The sequence below is a fragment of the Dendroctonus ponderosae genome, unplaced genomic scaffold (genome assembly GCF_020466585.1).
Source record: "Dendroctonus ponderosae isolate FM_Combo_2020 unplaced genomic scaffold, Dpon_F_20191213v2 Dpon_F_20191213_1, whole genome shotgun sequence".
NCBI classification, from domain to species: domain Eukaryota; kingdom Metazoa; phylum Arthropoda; class Insecta; order Coleoptera; family Curculionidae; genus Dendroctonus; species Dendroctonus ponderosae.
This window is the reverse complement of record NW_026017110.1, coordinates 60,613,183-60,633,220: the sequence shown is the minus strand read 5'-3', so window position 1 is coordinate 60,633,220 and position 20,038 is coordinate 60,613,183. Positions and strand designations below refer to the sequence as shown.

At 35.6% G+C, this 20,038-nt stretch overlaps 1 protein-coding gene across 3 annotated transcripts in view; it reads right to left on the bottom strand.

Annotated features, from left to right (window-relative positions):
- The window catches only part of LOC109541127 (zinc finger protein basonuclin-2), a 100,525-nt gene extending 82,418 nt beyond the window's left edge, over nucleotides 1-18,107 (bottom strand). Inside the window, exons 1-2 of one of the 3 annotated variants that reach the window (XM_019909873.2) lie at nucleotides 17,940-18,107; nucleotides 873-1,091 (exon numbers count right to left, since the gene is read on the bottom strand). In XM_019909873.2, coding sequence (XP_019765432.1) covers nucleotides 873-1,037 — 165 coding nt within the window. In that variant the 5' untranslated portion in view covers nucleotides 1,038-1,091; nucleotides 17,940-18,107. Of the gene's footprint in view, nucleotides 1-872; nucleotides 1,092-1,204; nucleotides 1,342-11,662; nucleotides 11,972-17,939 lie in introns of those variants that run through there. The other 2 variants (XM_019909872.2, XM_019909874.2) reach the window with 2 other exon arrangements.
- Nucleotides 18,108-20,038: the final 1,931 nt, after the last annotated feature.

Below are 20,038 nucleotides of genomic sequence, written 5' to 3'. Positions count from 1 at the left end.
TCCGCTCTTGAGTTTAACGCTTTTCTATGTTCAATAATAAATCGATTCTTTCACGTAAAAACATACCTTTACTCCACGTCCCTATTCAGGATTGGAAAACGACGATTAAACAAACTTTTTGGGAATTCTAGAAAATCAGCGGTGCAACTAAACTATTGCGACTCAAAATATTATTTATAACAATCACTGTTTTTCGGTTTATTAGACTGCCTTCAACAGGAATTTGGTATTGATGTTTCACTAGCATGCACGCTTAGCATCTTCAGAGGCGATGTGATAACAATGCTTCAAGACACGGTGATTGTTTTCGAACGAAAGCCTTAACCATTATAAGTGAAAAGAGAATAATATTCTATAAACAACAACAGTATATTTTTTACGTTTAGCTGCTTTGTGGCACGAAAGAAAAGATATACATTATGGAGCCTTAAAATCTAATTTTCCGACTCCGTCGTAAACATCGGGTTGAGAAAACGCCAAAAGTTACGGGGGAAAATATGGCGGAAGTAAAAATTAAAACACGACTGCTTAGAGCCGACTCATTTTGCAAGCGATGCTAATTAAAACATGACAAAAGTAACTACCTTCCAAGTACCTCCAGAAATTAAACTTTTATTGTGTCAATAACCATGCTCTTAAAAGCAGAGCATCTTGAGGAGAAATCCATATTGAAGTAATAAGATATTAAAAATTTATTAATTAAAATTAAATTTATGAAAAATTATTTTGACTGACGATTACTTGACGACTGAGAAGGAGCTCCAACTTCCGTAGCCAAGAACAGAAAAAATAAATGCTGATTTGTAAATATATTTGAATCGAACAAATTGCACTATTTTACACCAATTGTTATCCGCCTCTGTAAAACTTACCTTACAAATTTTCGGCGGTTGATAGTTTCGCCTGTCGAAACTTCCCACACTGGAAACGGGTGGCAATTGTAAAATTTGAGCAGTGATTTCACTCGAAATATTTTTGGTTAACTCTGTATAAGGATTTGAAGATATTGGAGAACTATTGGAGCTGTGGCTGGTCATTTTGGAAAAAATGGCAGATTCTGGCTTGAAGAACCATGATGCCACCGATGCCCACTGAAAGCAAGAGAATATTTATTTAATAATTACATATTAACAGTTTAATAGTTTACATAAGTGGCGCTAGGTTTTAACCGAAAGCTGATCTATTTGGAGCGGCTTTATTTTACCTTGATGTTGAAAATGGCCTTAAATTTATCCTGGGTAGTATATTTTCCATTCAATTGCTTTAGAGCTTTGTCCGTATCGAAGGGTTTTAAGAACGTACAGAATTTTGTAGTTTGTGCTCAAGCGAAGAGAAGTAAAAACCTACTACAGCAAAACCAATTCAATTAGGTTGAAAGCAGCTATTTGTTTTTACGGTAGTTCAACGTCGATGAGCTTACATGCCGCAGCATCCTTTTTACATTATCAGGACTGGTATAAAATCTATTTTGCTCGGATAGTCTTTGTTAAGTATACACGGAAAGCTTTTATTACATTTACATATAGCTCTCGTATTAAGGCTTGGCTTAATTAAACTAAATGCTGACATTTACGCTGATTTTTTTGTTTTCGAAATAAAACTCGCAAACAATAACAATGCCGAGATGCAGATTTTTCGCCCCCTTCGACTGCTTAGATTAAACAATTCACGGTGCAGCAGCGTTTTACTGACAAAGTTCTTATCTTCAAAACTCTCTTTAAGTCTTTATCACCGATAGCACCTTTTTTCCAGATTGGCACACTTGCCGATATGGATAATTTGCAAAGTTTTACTTGTTGCTTGGAAATATAGCTTGTTTGGCTGTAGCAAAGTTTGAAGCACCAACTTCACCAATAAAAAAACGCTAGTTGCATTCGACTATTATACAAAGATTAGTAGGAGTTGTTAAGTCTAGATTAGCGAGACAAGGGCGTCTACATTTAGGTACAGTTTACGCATATATTGGCACTTCCAGCAGCCATAATTTTTCCTGAAATTTCCAAGCAATGAATAAATCTAAAACAGATAAAAATATCTGTATTCCAGAAATACTGGATGATTCACGTCGGCTCTTGAGACCAGACGAATAACAAGGTGATCAAAAAGCTAGTGAACTTGTCGAAGATGTTTAATATCACGCCGAATGAAAGTATATTTTTGTACCGGCTTAATGCATGCACTCGACACGTCAAATTGTTTTAGTGACATCTGTACGACCCGTGCTTTGATAGTGGGTGTGATGGTTTTAGTTTCGATTACGGCTTTATGTCATTTTTACGCCCCTATGTAATAAATATACACCTCGTGATAAGTTTTGTACATTTTCAGCCAGAACATCGGCTTTGAAGAAAAGTATCCAGAACGAATGATCGCATCTTCTTTCATTATCACTCAAAATTAAAAGGCCGCGAGTATTTTTAAAACACTTTAAGATTATGTCAAGCATCTGGATTGTTTAGGCTTCTGTATGCACGCGTGCTTTTTATTTTTAAATTTTGAGTGCAAGCGAAAATAATTAGTTACTCGAATTACACTGATCGGAAGCAGCTTATCAGGGCAATAAAACATGTTTATTTTCACTATGCGTAATTTATTTGTTACACTTATGTCATCACCAGGGGTGGATGAAAAACGACCAAAATTTTGCAGTAAAACGAGATCAGTGTTATTGGAACCCGCTAATGGGGTACACAAACTTGTCCAAGTCCATCCCTCGTTAAAATGTCAAGCTCACCCTTTTTTCCACCGGTTTCGTGCCCAATCAACCCTTTTTAGTCGCCATATGCCAGTTCTTTATAAGATCCAATTACCAACAATACCTTTATGTGATTTATCAGTTTGCTCGTTTTGTTCAATATGATACTTTGAATTTACCTAAAACATACAGTAAAAAAATCTGCGAAAAATCTGCAATTTGACATCGAATCCAAGCTCGTCCCATTTAATAAAACCTGGCCTATTTTTGTACTGAACTGTTTAATAATATCCATTTATTTTACTCCTTGTTACATGTCGTATTCAGTAATTAATATCCAAATTAGTATGGGCAAAACCTTACTACATAATACTGATCCAATCTCTTGCCGTCGTGGCAAAGATTTTAATTCTAACGTTTTGCAAGCATGAGTGGCTTACATCTTCACAGGTGGTTTGCTCGACGCAGCAACGACTCATTTTTTAATTCAAATTTCATCAATTTGTGTCGTATTATTAAATTTTCTAGAACCATAATCGATTAATTGCATTTGCATCGAAACTTAGAGCAATACTTTTTGAATGAAATGACTTTTCCAGTTTTTCTTGTTGCTTCTGTTTTCTTTTTTGCATAAAATAATTTTCAAAATGCATCTTAAGTAAGCTCTTCGTCAGTTGTGTCGTCGCTAATGAAATCATATTATGAATCTTTCCAACATTTCTGACATTTGAATAACATTTGATTCTGAAAAATTTTCCACCGACAAAACAAATCCGACGAAAACCTCCCGAGATTCAAGTAGTGGTAGTCGAAAATTTAACTTTTTCTATACCAATGGTTGTCCACTATTTAATTAAGCAAAATTGGGGTAATGCGTTTGTTTCTAGAGTCAACAGCATAACGTAATTTTTTTGAAGCAATTTGACAGGAAAAAATTGAAAAAACTCAATAAAACTTGACTTATTATGTAAGTGTTTTTTCAAAGTTAACTGTGCATGGCGTTTTAGTAATAGTTTTAAACATATTAAATTTTCATTCTCACGACGATAATTGACAAGTCGAACAATAGCTGGAATAACATAATGCCAAATATCGTCTATTATGAAATTATACAGCAAGGTGTTGATTCCTTTGAGACTTCTAATCAAAGGCGTGTTTAATAACAAGCTGACACCAAATGATACGATGACTTCACGTGTCAGCAAGTTGTACTTTTAAAGTAAGAATTTGACAAAAGAAAATAAATCTGGGGGCAATTAAAGAACAATGAAATTATTAAGAATGACTCTCAGAATTTAAGTCGCTATTCACGTGAAAAAGCTAAAATTGAAAAGAAATCGATTATATTATAGAGGCCAAAAACCAAATAGATTCCTTAAAAAGGAACTCAACAATAAAAGTGATATTTTCGCAGAGCATAAATATAATAGGGTTGTTATGTTGAGGACCTAATATGGGGGTTGGTACATAATTATTAATCCCCTCAACGCAAAAGGGTTAACGGAGCCCGTGGGGTGGGAAATGCGCCATATTTGATCAATAATTGAGTTAAACAACTGACGAACGGTGTACTTACTCATCCCTATATATTTTATATCAGCGGTCGTCAGCGTCACAGTCTTTATTCAATCTCTCCTCTCTCTCTGGGTTTCGTTTACACAGCGCTGATTTTTGCTAATTTATATGTACATATATTTTTAAATTTATGAAATATGCTAATAGAATTATGTAAAATTCAAATTTTTGGTTTGGTGGCTTTGTTTCAAGTGCTTTTAGTAAAATGCCACCTACATTTTTATTCATGTATCTTACTTTACTAAACACATTCTACCGCATGTGGCATCGTGAAATCTATTAATTTTTGCCAAGCGTTCTCTTCTACCTTGGATGATTCGTACTCCAGGATCTATACATATAACAAGCACGCGCTGTTTCTCAACTTACTAATAATTCTGTTGAAGGATGAAGCTGAAAAAGCATTTTCAAACTAATTATGTCTAGGGACCAGGATCAACTTTAGCCTTGCGAAAATATTAAATTTCTTTCAACTAACTGTTAATTCATGGTGTAATATTGAACTATACAAGTAAATGTGCACTGACATAAACATCTGAAAGGTGTTATTAGGGACGCCACATGCATTTGGGCACTTAAGTGATAATTCATGAATTACCAAAAAGTAGGTGGAGCTTAATGACACGAAATTGTCGTTTTATTATGAGGTTTTTATCGTTTTGGTGAATCAAAGTGCGCATCGTATTTTGCCACGCCCCCATTATAGACATCTTCTGTGTTCCGGCTAATGTGCCCTTATTGATAATGATCGGGTCCATTAAAGGTACCAGTGCTTACTTTATTAGTGAAGGCTCGTCGGCGGCTCATGAATTATTGTCGTGCCGCTAATTGATGACTAAAATAAATCTATCACGCCCGCTTTGATGACAACAATCCCCTTTTCTCCAAGTTTCTATTCAGCTAAGCCCCCGTTCGCTTTCTCCGCTGTCTTATCAAACGAGCTTTGACAAATTAGACGTTATTTAGCTGAAAATTTTAATAAGCATTTAAATTAAAAATTATTTTCCTTGGCGTTCAAGTTTCACACGAAACAACAGATTTGATTCATTCTGATGGTGCAAGGCACATCACATAGTTGACCATTTTATCGGAAATAAATCTGCAGATTTTGCAAAATAATTTCAAATTATTTGATAAGAATCATTTCAAGTTTTCATAGTTTTTCGTACAATCCAAAGACAATTTATTGTTCCTTTTTACAGCATTTAATATTAATTGACTCCATTTGAACATAATTTTCCATCGAGTTTTCATCGTAGATAAATATGCAGATTTTGCAAAATAATTTCAAATTATTTGATGAGAGTCATTTCAAGTTTCCTTAGTTTTTCGCACATTTCAAAAACAATTTTTTGATCATTTTGCAACATTTAATATTTATTGACTTCATTTGAACATTCTTTTCCATTCAGATAAGGAAAAGTTTCAAGGGATCTAATTCGATGTTTAGAGCACATCAACTATAATAAATCAGTTCTCATCGCGCCTACACAATTTTGAAACCTTATTGTACGCTACTTATAGGTAGCACTTGTATTCGTTACAACAATGGATGTTTTGAGCACACCAGAAAAGAATGTGTTTATTCAAATCGAACACTCCCTGTATGCTAAACACTTTTTACCTGGACCGTAAAATGCAAATTAAGCATCTTGTTCGCACAAAATTCGTATTTAGATAGGTCTTGCCTTATTTAGACCAGAGGCAAATGATTATTTGCTGCTATAAACGAGAATTCCTATACAGGGCGTTTGGAAACTGTTTAGTGACAGTGAACGGGATGGTAGAAGGGCACATTTTATGTGCATTTGCCTTTAATTCGTAGTTTTGGTTAAATTAAATAACCTATTACCGATATCGACACAGCCTGTATGAACGCTCATTAAATATCAAATAAAAGATAATTAGATAAAAGTTAGTTAAAAAAGGTTAAAGAGGATATAATAACAGTGCAGTCAGATGAATTCGAAATTATCTATAAAATACACTCATCATGTATTTTCCAAAGCATATGACAATAGTTATTTTGGTAAACCCAAACCGCAGAGCTGTCAAACCGCAAAAATTAAAAAGGGCATTGCTTGTTTAGGTTCGACACATGTTCAATTACTATGGAAATGTTCGTGACACACTCTCAACCTAAACCGTTCTAGAAAATTGTGAGCCCATCACGGACTGTCTTCGGTTAAACGAACGACATACGGTGTGATATGTTGACAAGACAAGGACTTTTTAACAAATAACCTTTAATTCGTCATGCGATCCTCGTACCTTGTTACCTGGCAATCAATAATAGCTAGCCAAGTAAAATAAGAAAGCCGATTCCAAAAAGTCTGCCATTGGATTAGCTAGTTAGATTCACTTGAGAAATGTGTTTAATTAAATCAGTATAATTTGTAAATGTGGAATTATTTCCAATGAGGATATAAAGGGCAATTCAATAACTGTGCTAAAAGGTCATTAAATCAGTCGTGATAATATACCTACAATTTGAATGATATTCCGCAGGTTAAATCAGGAATAACTGTGACCGGAGATAATTGAATCAAGGGCTATTAACAATCGCGTATGTATTATTTTCAATTTCATTATGGGTCTTTTTATAAACGGGGAGAAATCGAAGCCGCTCTAATAACTACCCTTTTGGACTATTCACATAAATTATATACCATGCTAACGATTTAGTTGTCATTTAATCGACTCTTGCGTGTTGAGAAACTTATACGGGGTCCTGCAATTACGAAGAGCTGGCTGAACGCAGTCTTTAAAACGCCAGCCTGATCGTTTTGCAGCTTTTCTTCGTTTTAGTTCATTTCTTCTTTCCAAAAAACCATCTATTTTCTAAATACAACATCTCCATGTCTTAATCAAAATCCTAAGGTTGTTCGAAACGGAGAATGTCCACAACGTCTCGACATCGAATTTATAATGACTGCTCTTTTTTTATTCTATATATAAAGAACGTATTTTACCACTAGGTGGTGAAATTCCATATTCAGTTTTTATTCGGAATTTATTCGGTACATAGAAAACTCATTATCAATTATTGATGACGTAATGAAATTCACTATTTTCAACAACAATTTTGTAAATTTTTGTGTGTAAAGACACATATTTTATAACATAAGAGGAACATCACTGTTGGCCAAAGCTGGACATTTACAAAATCTGTTGTTGAAAAGAGTGTTACAATTACAAAGAAAAAATATTTTTATAAAGAAATAATTCTATTTAGAAAGCTCATATGCGCAATCAACGGCTCTGAAAGTGAGCCCCCAAAACATATCTGGTCGCTTGTCCAAAATTTTCCGATTATATACGTTATTACTCATTTAATCATGACTCAAATTATGAATAAATTTTTCAAAAGTAGTGACCCATCAAATTAAAAGAACCTTTTAATAGTCATTGAGCTCAATCAAAAATAGACCATCTGGGTTTATTATGGTATATTATCGGAAACTCACGGTTAATTTTTAACGCTGTCAAGCCCTTTTCGGTAATAAGTGGAGGGCATCACGAATTACCTAATAGGACTGATATTAATTAAAGTTCATTAATTTTTGTGGGCTCATTGTATGGTTTCTGATTTGAGATTTGGTTGGTTCAATTATTATTAGATTTAATTTACCAAAATTGAATTTTGTTAATTGTCTTTGTAGTTATGCCTATTGAATGTTTCCAATTCAGTGTGCGGATTCAGGGTATTGAATAAATGTGCACATTACATAATTAATAATTTCCATAACAATTGTAGTCATGAACTGGTACGAATTATCAACAAAATCAGATTGAAAATCCCGTAAACGCATAATTCCGCTTAGTTAAAGCATTACATACACAAAACCATAACCTTATCCAAAGCTAGATAGCATTATCATGAAACCCGAAATTTTTGTTTCTTCGCTATCATTTGAATGTCAAAGATCATATGAATGATTTATTGCACAGAAAAAACCGGTTATCAAGTTGCAGCAAAAATCTGTAATGTTCCAAAGATATAGGCTGAGAAATGCAAAATAGTGATCATATCAGTGTGATTTTTCTGCATAAAATGATGCAAGGTTAGTTTTTGCTGGGATAATGATTATTGCACAACGTTTATTGATCTGTTTGCGTGGCTAATAGAGCTAAAATCTCATATCAGACGATTTTTTCCATTACAGCACTTAGAACTGGATAAAATTCTTCAAAATTTTCAACAAACTTATGTATATATTTATACGTGCATTAATTGCGTTGGTCAGTTTTACGAAGGATCAAGCGTTAGATGTGTATGGATAGTCGGGTTGCTCCTCTTATCAGAGCCTCATATTGAATACATAATCGATAATGTTGCTTGGGCAAACCCGTAGTTTTGAGGCATTTAATGTGTCACACAATAACTCTCATCCTCAGAAGAAGGCAATAGAGTAAATGAAAAAATGCCCATACTTACAAAGATATGTTTATTTGCCTTTCCGACATAATTAAAGCAATTTTTTAAATTGGATATCCTCCGTCCGATAAGGCACAACACACAAAAAAAAGTCGCCGTGTTTTATGGACAAAATATAATGATAAGTTTCGTCGTGGTTTTCGATTAATAATTGAAAATTGCTTCGGTCGCGTCGCTTGCTTGGACAGAACCTTGTTTCATCGACAAACTTTTTATTCTTTTACATTTGGGTCACACGATGGTACAACCAATATGGCCCCCGGTACATGTAAGCTCATCCAATGACCAGGTGTAGGGACCATATTGTATAATAACTAACTCCACAATGAAATTATTAGCAGGGCCGGATTTACTCCTAAGCGAGCTCAAACATCTGCAAAACCCTCACTTCTTCAACTTCTACATCTGCTAATGATTGCTAAAGTTCCTCGTCCCAACCTTTAGAATTTTTCGTTTTGCGAATTTATCAGCAATAGGAATAAATATCGATTGATATGTATCAGCAAAGTTGCAAAGATGTGATCAGTCAATGTCTAGAAGGTAGGAATTAAGCATCCAAGAGGAAGGTTGCCAATTAAAGCAACAGCTTGCCGCCCGACAAGTAGGGAATGGTTGCAAACAACTTGAGCATCATTGTGTGTTTTTTAGCACCAAAGTTTGGGTTTTAGGTACATTTTAGTACATTTTGAGCTATAGAATAAGAGAATAATTTTAAAAAATCCTCCAATTGTTGGGAGAAGTCAAAAGGCGTTATAAAGATGCAGACATTAGTCAGTCAATTTTTCCATTACAAAAAACAGGTTTTTGAGTCTATTAGATAAACGATGCTCCATCATGCTGGTAGGTTGTAACCCACAAAACAAATAAAAATTTGGGCAAAATACAAAAGGGTTTTTGTGTTTTCTGTTCCATTTTATTAAATTGGGTTACGACCTATCAGCATTGGAGTATCGGTACATTAGAGGTGAAACTCTCCTAAATCAGGCCCTGAAATCGTGGTTAAATCTAAAATTTGGGGCAGCTTTTCTTTATACCTGCCACATATATGATATGGTTATTCGATATTTTGCTTCCATAACCCTCCCGTTTACTACACTTGAATTACTGCCGTCTCTGACGTAAACATGGATTTATTTCATAGAAAATTGCCAAGCAACGCCAATGTTTAAATAAACAGCGTTTATACGACAAAAAATGGGGATATCCAAGATGTTTTGTAGCGCCTATTTATCCAGGTTTCCTAGCGTGTATTGTCTAGCCTCGAGTGACTAATAAGGACGTTAAATATAACAAATTAGCAATTAACGCAAATACATATGGAGGCTGTGGGTTAAAATATAGGCATCAAGTGAATCCAATCTCCCTAATATAGTAATATTTTGAGTATAAAGTAATGAATTGATGAGATTTCTACACGCATGTATATTTACATGGAAGCCATGAATATGTAGAGGAGCAACGCTGATAATAAAGTTATATTAATATTGTTGATATAAAACCTGCCTGAACCGATGCTACCCGTGTGCGTGTTTTTCGGCCATATTGAAAGGCGACACATATTGGAACTGTTGAAAAAACAAATGTTGGTTTGATTAGTAATAGGTTCTCGTTATATAACGTAGTCCTTCACGCTATGTAGTCGTACTCACAAAATCACGCGATCGGCAAAATCTATATCCTTTTTATACAAGGTGTTTAGTAAATATACAATCTAATCTGCGATCTTACCGGTATTGTCACGCACTAGACACAGATAATTGTATTTTATAAGGAAATTCTACTATACAGTGTAAGGACAAACATGAATTAAGGCTTTTTTTACTCAAACTTGCTGATTGATTATTACCTCACGCCGAAAAATACATAACTGTACCAATTTATTGATTAAGAGGTTTTTTTTCGAGCATATCAACTGATGTGGTGAAATATTGCCTATAAGCTTCCACCAAAATGGTGGATTCCAACCTTGATGATTTTTTCCAACCAAACAGTTTTCAGGTTTCCGTAAGATACTTTATACGCAATATCTGTTCCTTGCTGTTAAGCTATCCATTAATACAAGAAGGATAATTTAATAATATCTCGTAATGAAAATCCGCTTCTGAAATGGACGTAACTCAAGCTGGTGAGTTGATGTACCACATGTTTGCTTACACTGTAACATTATGTAAAATAATATGGTTTAATGGATATTGGTAAGAATCAAATTGATTTACTTTAAGTACAGTGGCGATTTAAAAAGCAGCAAAAAGCCCGAGGTGATTTTGGTTACCAGGCGGCATCAACATGTGAATACATTAAACCAGAATTTAATGTAAGTTACGCGGATGATTTATTTCTGGACGCCATTTAATCAGCCTCTATTTAGACACGTTTAATGCTAATTCACTTAAATTTATTACCGTTGAAATTGGTGATTATCGCACCGACCCTTTATTCACTTTTGTTATTTATAACTGATGTGAGAGATTCCAATATTCGTCGTCAATTGCGTGGAACTAATATATATGACATTTTTCTTCTTGATCAAAACAAGAAGACCATTATAATAAGCGCAACGTTCTAATTCGTTATTATTTCCCGAAACAATGATAAAAAATAAGGTTATCAACAAATGGTGCTTTTAAGATTGCAGTTGCCGCTGTTGCAAACAACTGGAGCAAAATAAAATCCTATTAAAATCAATTTGCTTCAGATTTAAATTTACCAAAACTTCTTCGGTTAAAGTGGATTTTATTGGTTGAAAAAACCACCCTGTCTTCATTTGTTGAAGCATCAAAAAAGCGTTTTGTGAACTCTAGAACATGCAACTACCTACAGCAATGTGGGGTTTACTATTAAGTAAATACATAATAACATATTAAAAACTAGCAACAATTCTGGAGTTGAAAACAATAACAGCTAACATAAGCTAAAAAGTATGTAGGTAACAAAATGTCCGAACACAAACTTACATTCAAAACAGGCCGTAACGGCTGAGAAGTACTCATGCTATCAGAAAATAATGTATTGCGAGACATCAAACACTAGGGAAGTCACTAAACAATTGTTTATTGTCTGTCAATTAACATTGCTGATGAGTCCGGTTCAAAAGCTGACGCGAAGTTGACACATTCGCTTCGTTGGTTAGTTAAATTTGTGACTTAGGGACAGCAGAAATTAGGCCTAGTTTAGCAAAACATTGTTTTTATTCAGTACGGTAACGCCGGAACGCATGGCTTAAAATCCATTAACTGGCTGCGAAATAAGCTCACGCTGTTGGATCGGCTACTACTAAACTTGTGAGAAGCTTCCTCCATACCGGCCCATTCGACTTCGTCCGAATGCTCACGGTTAAAAACGATATTCTTCTCTTTAATTTTATTTAAATATGTACTCGCAATTAGGGATCCACTTAGGCAAAACATTTAACTTTCGCTTACGTTTACTGTTTCTCCCCTATATTGTGGGTACACTAATCTGGTATACAAACACAATTATTTCGTTGTCACGGTTTATGTCATCGTTAGGGCATTAATATTGACACTATTAATATTATTCCTCCAACTTCCTCTACTCAAACCTACACATAAAATTTACTCCGATTTAAAATGGGCCAACAGCAGGATATTCCACCTGGTCCTGGTCCCTGCGCCATTAAGATGGATTAGCTAAAACAAGCTGCAAATCGAGCAACATAATTATTTCATGTTATAATCAATATACGTTATACCAATTTACATTAAGCAGTCTATACTAATGCAGCCAGTTTTCCATCATTTTGAAGCTCATCTGCAAAACTGGTCTCAATTATAAAAACCAACTATACATTGAGGTATTCTGAGTGAGTGGTTAAAGTAAATAATTAAATGGCCGTGTGATTTTCAAGCATGAACGTTTAAATGTCGCTCAGGCTCGAATCTGGTGATCTGGAAGTCTCTTGGTTTAGACCAAGTATGATTTAATATGAAGGTAAAAACATTTTTTCTGTTGATTTTTGAAAGTGAATGAGTCAATCAAAATTAAGTTTGGAACTTGGAATGAATATTAGCTGTGGTGCTTCGTTGAACTGTTTGAATAGTGCCGGCAAGGAATTGATGAAAATGAAAAACTTTGTGGATTTATAGAAGGTGTAGGACTTGTTAGTTGTTAGTGTAGTTGAGTTCTTTTAGTGCGCCAGACAAAGCCCTCTGTATATGCATTATAATTTACAGCTAATTATGAATGTAGTGTGTCTTATTCAATTAAATCAAGATAATTCACTACAACAATGCATAAGTTTAAGGTCAGATTCCGGCAATGAATCGAGTTCGGTAAAAATTGAATAATTTATCGCATAATTATCCAATTCAAAGTCCATTTAAAGCGCAATAAAGTTCCAAGTTATCGAGCAATCCAGTTTATTTGAATCAATTCAATCGTAATATGCCGACTACAGATTATACAATAATAGAAATGTTAAGTTCAAGATCAAAATTAAACTGGAACTGTATCAATTCATTTATTTTTCCTTCAGATTTATTGATTACAGTTCTGTTATTGTCTGATACAATCCCAATATAAACATATTTGCACCAGCAGCACCATCACTAATATTACCATTATTGCTAGTCAATCGATTGGATTTGGTTGGTTATTTATTGTTATCTGATGTTCAGCGTTTCCTCAATTTTTTCCTCTGAGCTACTGCATAAACCTATTGCGACAGAGGGCGTAAAAGGGTCCCGATCGAAGTCTGAACGAAGAAGCGGACGCGAGTTCGTGTGATTGTTAGCAGTGTTGGATTAGGGCTCAATTTGCCATCAAACATCAAAAACAATTATTTCAAATATGGAATATACGGTCGCAAACGAATTGGTTAGGAAATCAGAAAAAAATAATTATGTGATCAAGAATTGGTATGTCTTTGGGAGTCGGCATCAATTCGTATGGAACCGTATTTTTGTGTTTGCCGATAAGCATTTTTTGAACAAACATGCATGTTATGTAAATGACAATTACAGCATGTAATTCTTCATTCTTCGAAGCAAGATGTTTCTATCTGGTTCTTAATGCAACCGACTTAAGCATATACTATATACATGTAGTCTGTCCGAAGCTTTTTGGCAGTGACGCAATAATAGCCGTTCTTTTTCTTTCCTTCTCAACTGAGCGAGAGGGAAATTTGATGTTACTAACGTATGTATTTGATCAAATGGTTACAATTGGCGGAAGTATGGAAGAATGTTGACAATTTCTGTGGTTTTTTAAAATTGGATTTGAGATTCCCCAAGCAATATTATAAAGGAAAACAACGATTCAGTTTGCTCATATTTTCATCGCCTCGAGTTTGTATATGTTCCCAATTTTGTCTTCCATTTTCTTCATAATTTGACTGCACGTTTACCACCACGAAAATAACACGTTAACGCTTTCAGGTAACATCAAGTACTGTACAATTGAGGCAAATTAATAACGAAGCTGAAAAACGTGAAAAGTTTTCAAAACTTCTATAAAACATTGCTATAATCAAAAAAATATTTTCAAATCACCGCGAACAAACGCTGAAGCAACCACTCAATATGGAAGGAAATCGTTCAAACCCGAGTAAATTTAAAAATGGCGTCTCAAATCATGACGTCACTGCCAAATAGGTTGGGACAGACCTACATTCAATTTAAACATATCACATATGTTCATCTCATCCAGTTGCATATTCAAGCTACTTTTATCTTTATAGAAGACATCAAATTCGGCGAGTCGGAATGTGAATTCGCAACCAAACGGACAAATTTACAACAAGAAAATTTGAATGTTTCACACTGCTCAAGTTATTTTCAACTGTTAATATTTTAGCAAACCATTCCGTGTCTGCGTGTAGCTACGTCTTCTTCAACCGACCCCATCTTTTTTTTTTATTGTAATTCATTGCATTCATGTCGGCGAAGTTAGAGAGTTGTGAAACTCTCCCGGAGAAAACTCTTATAAATGACTTGTAGAAGATCAATAAACAAGAAATCTAATTAAGGCCGTGCTTGAAAATCCTCATTAAGAAACTGGGGGGTCCGTTCCTGTGTGTCCCGGCTATCGTGAGGTCAAGGGTCGCCTGGACGCCGGGCGTGTCGCCAGGCGCGACGCCAACCTATGGTCCTGAGAGGGTCGCGCAAGCGCTGCCTTCGCGACAAGTGACAATCGTCCTTTCAGTGACAATTTTGTCCTGGCTCCGCCTTTTCCTGCATGTACAGTTGACGTCCTTATGTATTCGCTTACATAGCAGCCCAGCTAAGCTCCAGGTAGACTCTGCTTTGGCCACATGGACAAATTCTATGTAAACATAATTTTCTCAGCAGGTTTTTTAGCGCAGCGGTATTTTAGGGGTATGTAGTAGACGATCTATAGTTTACTGCTATCGCTTAGTTTTTCGGCAGTAATCAGTAAACAACGATTATCCTGGAAGCAGGTGGAGTTTGGGCATAGTAATTTTCCTTTGGGGTTTATGCTGTTTTTTGTTTGCTGCAGTTTTTCGTTTTTGATGCGATAGTGCGCTTTGGTGTCGATATGCAAGAAAGCATAGACGGAAGCAATTTGTTTAGCAAATAATCGTGATTTTTATCCGAAAACGTGCATGCAAGCTGCATAATATCGACTAAAGCTGCCGACGCAACCGCTAGGCTTGTCGCTTGGGTATTGAATCTTGGCGGACAGCAGGAACTCGGCATCCGACAGGGGGCGCCTAAAGCTGGGAATCAGAGGCGTATTTCAGGTGACAGTGGTCTACGCCTCGCGCAAGCGTCCCCAAAGCTTGGTGACATCCCCACTACTCTGGTGACAACAGGACAGACCGACCCACCTGTATCATTGGCCCAGATGTCATCCAATGCTCGGGTCTACCGATCCTCGCCGCTTTACACAGTTGGCATTTTAAAATTCTTGTCATTCCTTTATATACAGTTTCTCGAAGACGCCACATTTTATTACGTTATTTATGGCTTCCATTCCACCGATATTGGGACTCTTCTTGATCATTTGTTTGGAGTTTTATCATTTTTACGTGAGGTTATCACAACGTGAACAAATCGGAAACTAATTTGGCAGTTTTTTCCCAATTTCAGTTTCAGTATGTTAACTTGGGTTTTATATATATTAGAAAAAATGCGGGATTCAAGGAAAGAAACAGTCGTGGAATTTAGCGTGGAAACCGTCAACACATCAAACCCTTGAACATCGTGTTAATGTGTTAACTTGTTGCCTTTCATTAAATATATTAAATTAACTGAACCTATTGTTCATAGCCCTAATTGCTTATTTGTTTACGCGTGATATAAAGTCATTATTTTGAATAACCTCAGCATTAATCGACTAATTATTAGATGGACTGATTTTTTAATTAGCACCTAGAGTTACCTTGGCTAGCAATTTTTATCCAATTTTTCCTTCAGTGTCGATTAATCGTCTTTCCTAGTTAAAGCCCTAGCTTTTCTAACCAAAAAATTAAACGCAAAATTACAGTTTAGTCCTCCCTAATCCTGCACTATGAATGTAGGTCAGTACGATCCCCTTTTCACTATTTCGGTAGGGGCTGATCCCCATCCTGCCCTACTTTTGGTGGAGGAACAAGGAATATTCATATGGCAACAGACTACATGATGTTTTAATTAAACAATGTACTGAGAAATTTTTCCAGGAAAATACATATGGAAAACGGTTTGAGACGGAAGCGAATTCAGTGTCCTCGGATTAATTATAATGTTGTAAATTTATCGATCGGTCCTACTTTGTAACTGCTTTATACCTGCCACCTATTTTTTCTTTGTGAATCGCCGATCGACAGAGATCAATGTTGCTTCCAAACACACCGGGATTTATGAATGACTAGCTTCGTCTATCTATCTAAATCCAAATCAAATTCATTTCTGGGTTTCAGTCATTTATTGTCTCTATTTACCAATCAGAATACGTTTCGGAGTATTTTTCCACCATCATCAGTTTTTATGTGTAGCGTTGTTGCTGCTTTAAGCCTTGGCATGCATTTGGAGTATTCATTTTGTCCATTCTTTGGACTCTTTCTCAATGGACAAAATTAATACTCCAAATGCATGCCAAGGCTTAAAGCAGCAACAACGCTACACATAAAAATTGATGATTGTGGAAAAATACACCGAAACGTATTTTAATTGATAAATAGAGACAATAAATGACTGAAACCCAGAAATAAAATTGATTTGGAATTGAAACACAGTCAGGAAAGTCTATACAATATCTATCTAATATTATCGTTTATATTATTGTGTGGCTGCGCTAAACATTTACAAAATTTGCTCCTCAGCCTTTATATGCAACCACGCCTAGGTAAGGGGCAGAAAGGCAATAGAGAAACAAACGGTGTTTCATACCTTTATGTATTAATATGAACCGAGGAATCTGATCAGCCCTTTATAGTAGTTTTCCGCTGACATTGTTATGTACATATATCCTGCACTTTCTGCACAATTTCATTTCTTCTGACGACTTTTTTGTACCAAGCTTTTCAATCAATGACCAACAATCAGTGCTATCTTCAATATATTTCGATGAATTTTTGAAGACGCACGTCGTGCTATTTAGGTCAAATAATTATTTTGACCATTTGAAAGTAAATAGATTTTTCCAATTAATCGGACAAAAGTCTTCCGCATATATTGTCAAACTAATCAAATCAGTCAGTGGAGTAAAACCCGGAATTACAATTGCACTTCGACTAAAATAAAGCAAAAATTAATTAGTGGGTAATAGTTAATTTTAACGAGGCAAAGTGGTCAACTGATTATATAGCAAACACCCATAAAACTGCAGAAATGCTTAGTAAAAGTAGCGTATTTTTTATAATTCCATCCTTTCACTTCTGGTAGCGACAATGATACGTTATTCAAATGATGTCAAGTATGCCCCGGCATTTCAAGCGGAGATAACCGTTTAATAAGGGATCCTGCGGGAAAAAAATTTAAACCGGAATTCACTTCTGGATTGAACATTACTAAGTAATTGCTTTGAATGGAACGTCTCTGTTTGAGATTAATCTAGGTCCATGCATGTTTTTGAACAGATAAAGAGGATGCACCTTATCAGCTTCACAAATTAGAGTTTATCTAATACACATTTTTCGCACATTATTTGGATAACAACCGGCATTTAACTGGTGCGAGGATGCGCTTTTTTAGTCACCAACCAAATGGAATAATTGCATTGAAATATACATATATAAACGTGTTGATGTATTAAAATCTGATCACTTACATAGGGTTTCCTTAAAGAATATACTACTAATTGCACTACGGAACTAGTTATGCGCTGTAAGTCAGGTAAATGCTGCGCATCAACAAGTGTTTGAGCGGAAAAGCGCGCCAATTTACGCGACAAGCGCCGGTGACATCCAATGGCCGTTTGTCGTCCTTCGGACGCGACGGCTTGACTACCACTGAGAATCACCGATTGTCGTAATGTCACAGAAGGCGTGCTTGCTTTCACTTGTCTATGCGCGCAGCTTGGCTTGTTTTGTCATCCTATTCGTGTTTTATCACTTTTTTCCCGCGCCAATTATCATTACTTTGATCCGCCGCGACAAACGACTGTCTTTTTTGCCGCCCGTATCCTTTGCTCTTTAAAATGTCATTTCTGCTCGATCTACCATCATTGCTTTACGTCTTGTTCAAGTTTTTAAGCCAACCACCCTTAGCACCGACTTTGAACCTGATAACTCTCTATTAGAGAGTTATGAGAAATTATAAATACTGTCGTGCGGTATTAAGGTTAATCTTCACTTTTATACTGCATTAGCTTTATTTCTTTAACGAAATGATAGTTATTAGGATCTAAAGGTCTAGTTCACTGCTTTCAATATTTGAAAAACCTAACCTAACTCTACAGAATTAACTGAAACTAACAGAAATTAACTTACTGCTTGAACATTTCCGCTTAACGGTTGTTATGTATACAATGAAATACCCAGTTTCAGGAAGAAATAAAGATGTACAGTATGGCTGCACAATTAGCGCAGAGCAGTATCCTTACTTAGGGATCCCTTATTTTTGAACTCACTTGTGCCGGCGTATGTGTCAAAATAGCACTAACTTTATTACTGCATGTCCTTATTGACCGTCCAATAACTCTCTATTGGTTCTCGTCATCTGGGTTTAGCTTGCAAATTGTTTAAGGAATTTAAATGTTAAATACCGTTTGCACCTTGAAATTTCTGCGACTTCGTCAATAAATGTTCCAGATTCAATCTGAACGGATTTGAGTAACAGTGTGATTAAAAGATCCAAAGTGAAACTTATGGCAGGTCAGGAAATGAAAAGTTTACTACCGCCAATAAAACCTTAATTGATACCGAGCGTGCCCATTACTTAAGTGGGTCATCGAAACTATATTTGCAATTGAAAAAATTGTTTTTATGGGATTATATATTTTGCGGGACATGTAATAGTTTATGTGATAAATGTATATTATGCGAAGTAGTAGTTGCGCAGCATGATGGTCACATTCAATAAACTTAATAAAATACGGCCTATCAGAATATATTATGCACTTGGCTAACGTAATATGTAAATAACTGTAAAGGAAGACTTTCAATCGAATAAACCACAACCCAAGTGATTGGTAGCATCTTATGTGAGGTATAAAATTGCGAATCGTTATTTTTATGCGGGATTACGTATAACCTGAATATCGGCGGATATAAGAGTCTCAACTAATAAGCAATAATCTCTCTTCAAAAAAATCAGCCATGTTCCATCAGCAGTACTGCCTAGTTGCTTTTAGAACAGCCATTGGCGTATCTACTGGCTGGAAATGATGCAAAGAAATTTTTTAATCGCCTTGTCGAGTATCTGTGCATTATGAAACCTATTACGAAAAACATAACGCAGAACAAAACAGAGACAAACATAATCTCCTTTCCTAAATCGCTGGGCGGCTTAAGAGGCTTAACATCGCCGTTACAGAAAAACGGCCCTCTTAGTGTCGCTCTTACGTTCTTGTCACCTTTCTTGAGATAAATTGCCCCAATAGACCTAAAAGAAAAACTGAGAAAATTGTCGGACTTGATGAGGCTCTTAGTAAGACATGTGACCACTATAAATAGAGCGAAAGCTTTGACTATCACATTGATCTATTGGTTAATTCTGCTAATGCAAAGCGTTGGTGGACGAAATATTTTATTTCTCACTCGATTTAGAAGGTTGTCTTATTCTTCAGCCATTAAAGTGTTTCGTGCGTATGGCTTTATAACAATTCTAGATTCCTCTTCTTCAAGCTTGCTCAACTCTTCATAAGATTGTTATCTAGTTTGATGGTCGGCAATTTAAAAATGTTATACAGCACTGAAACCAATAATG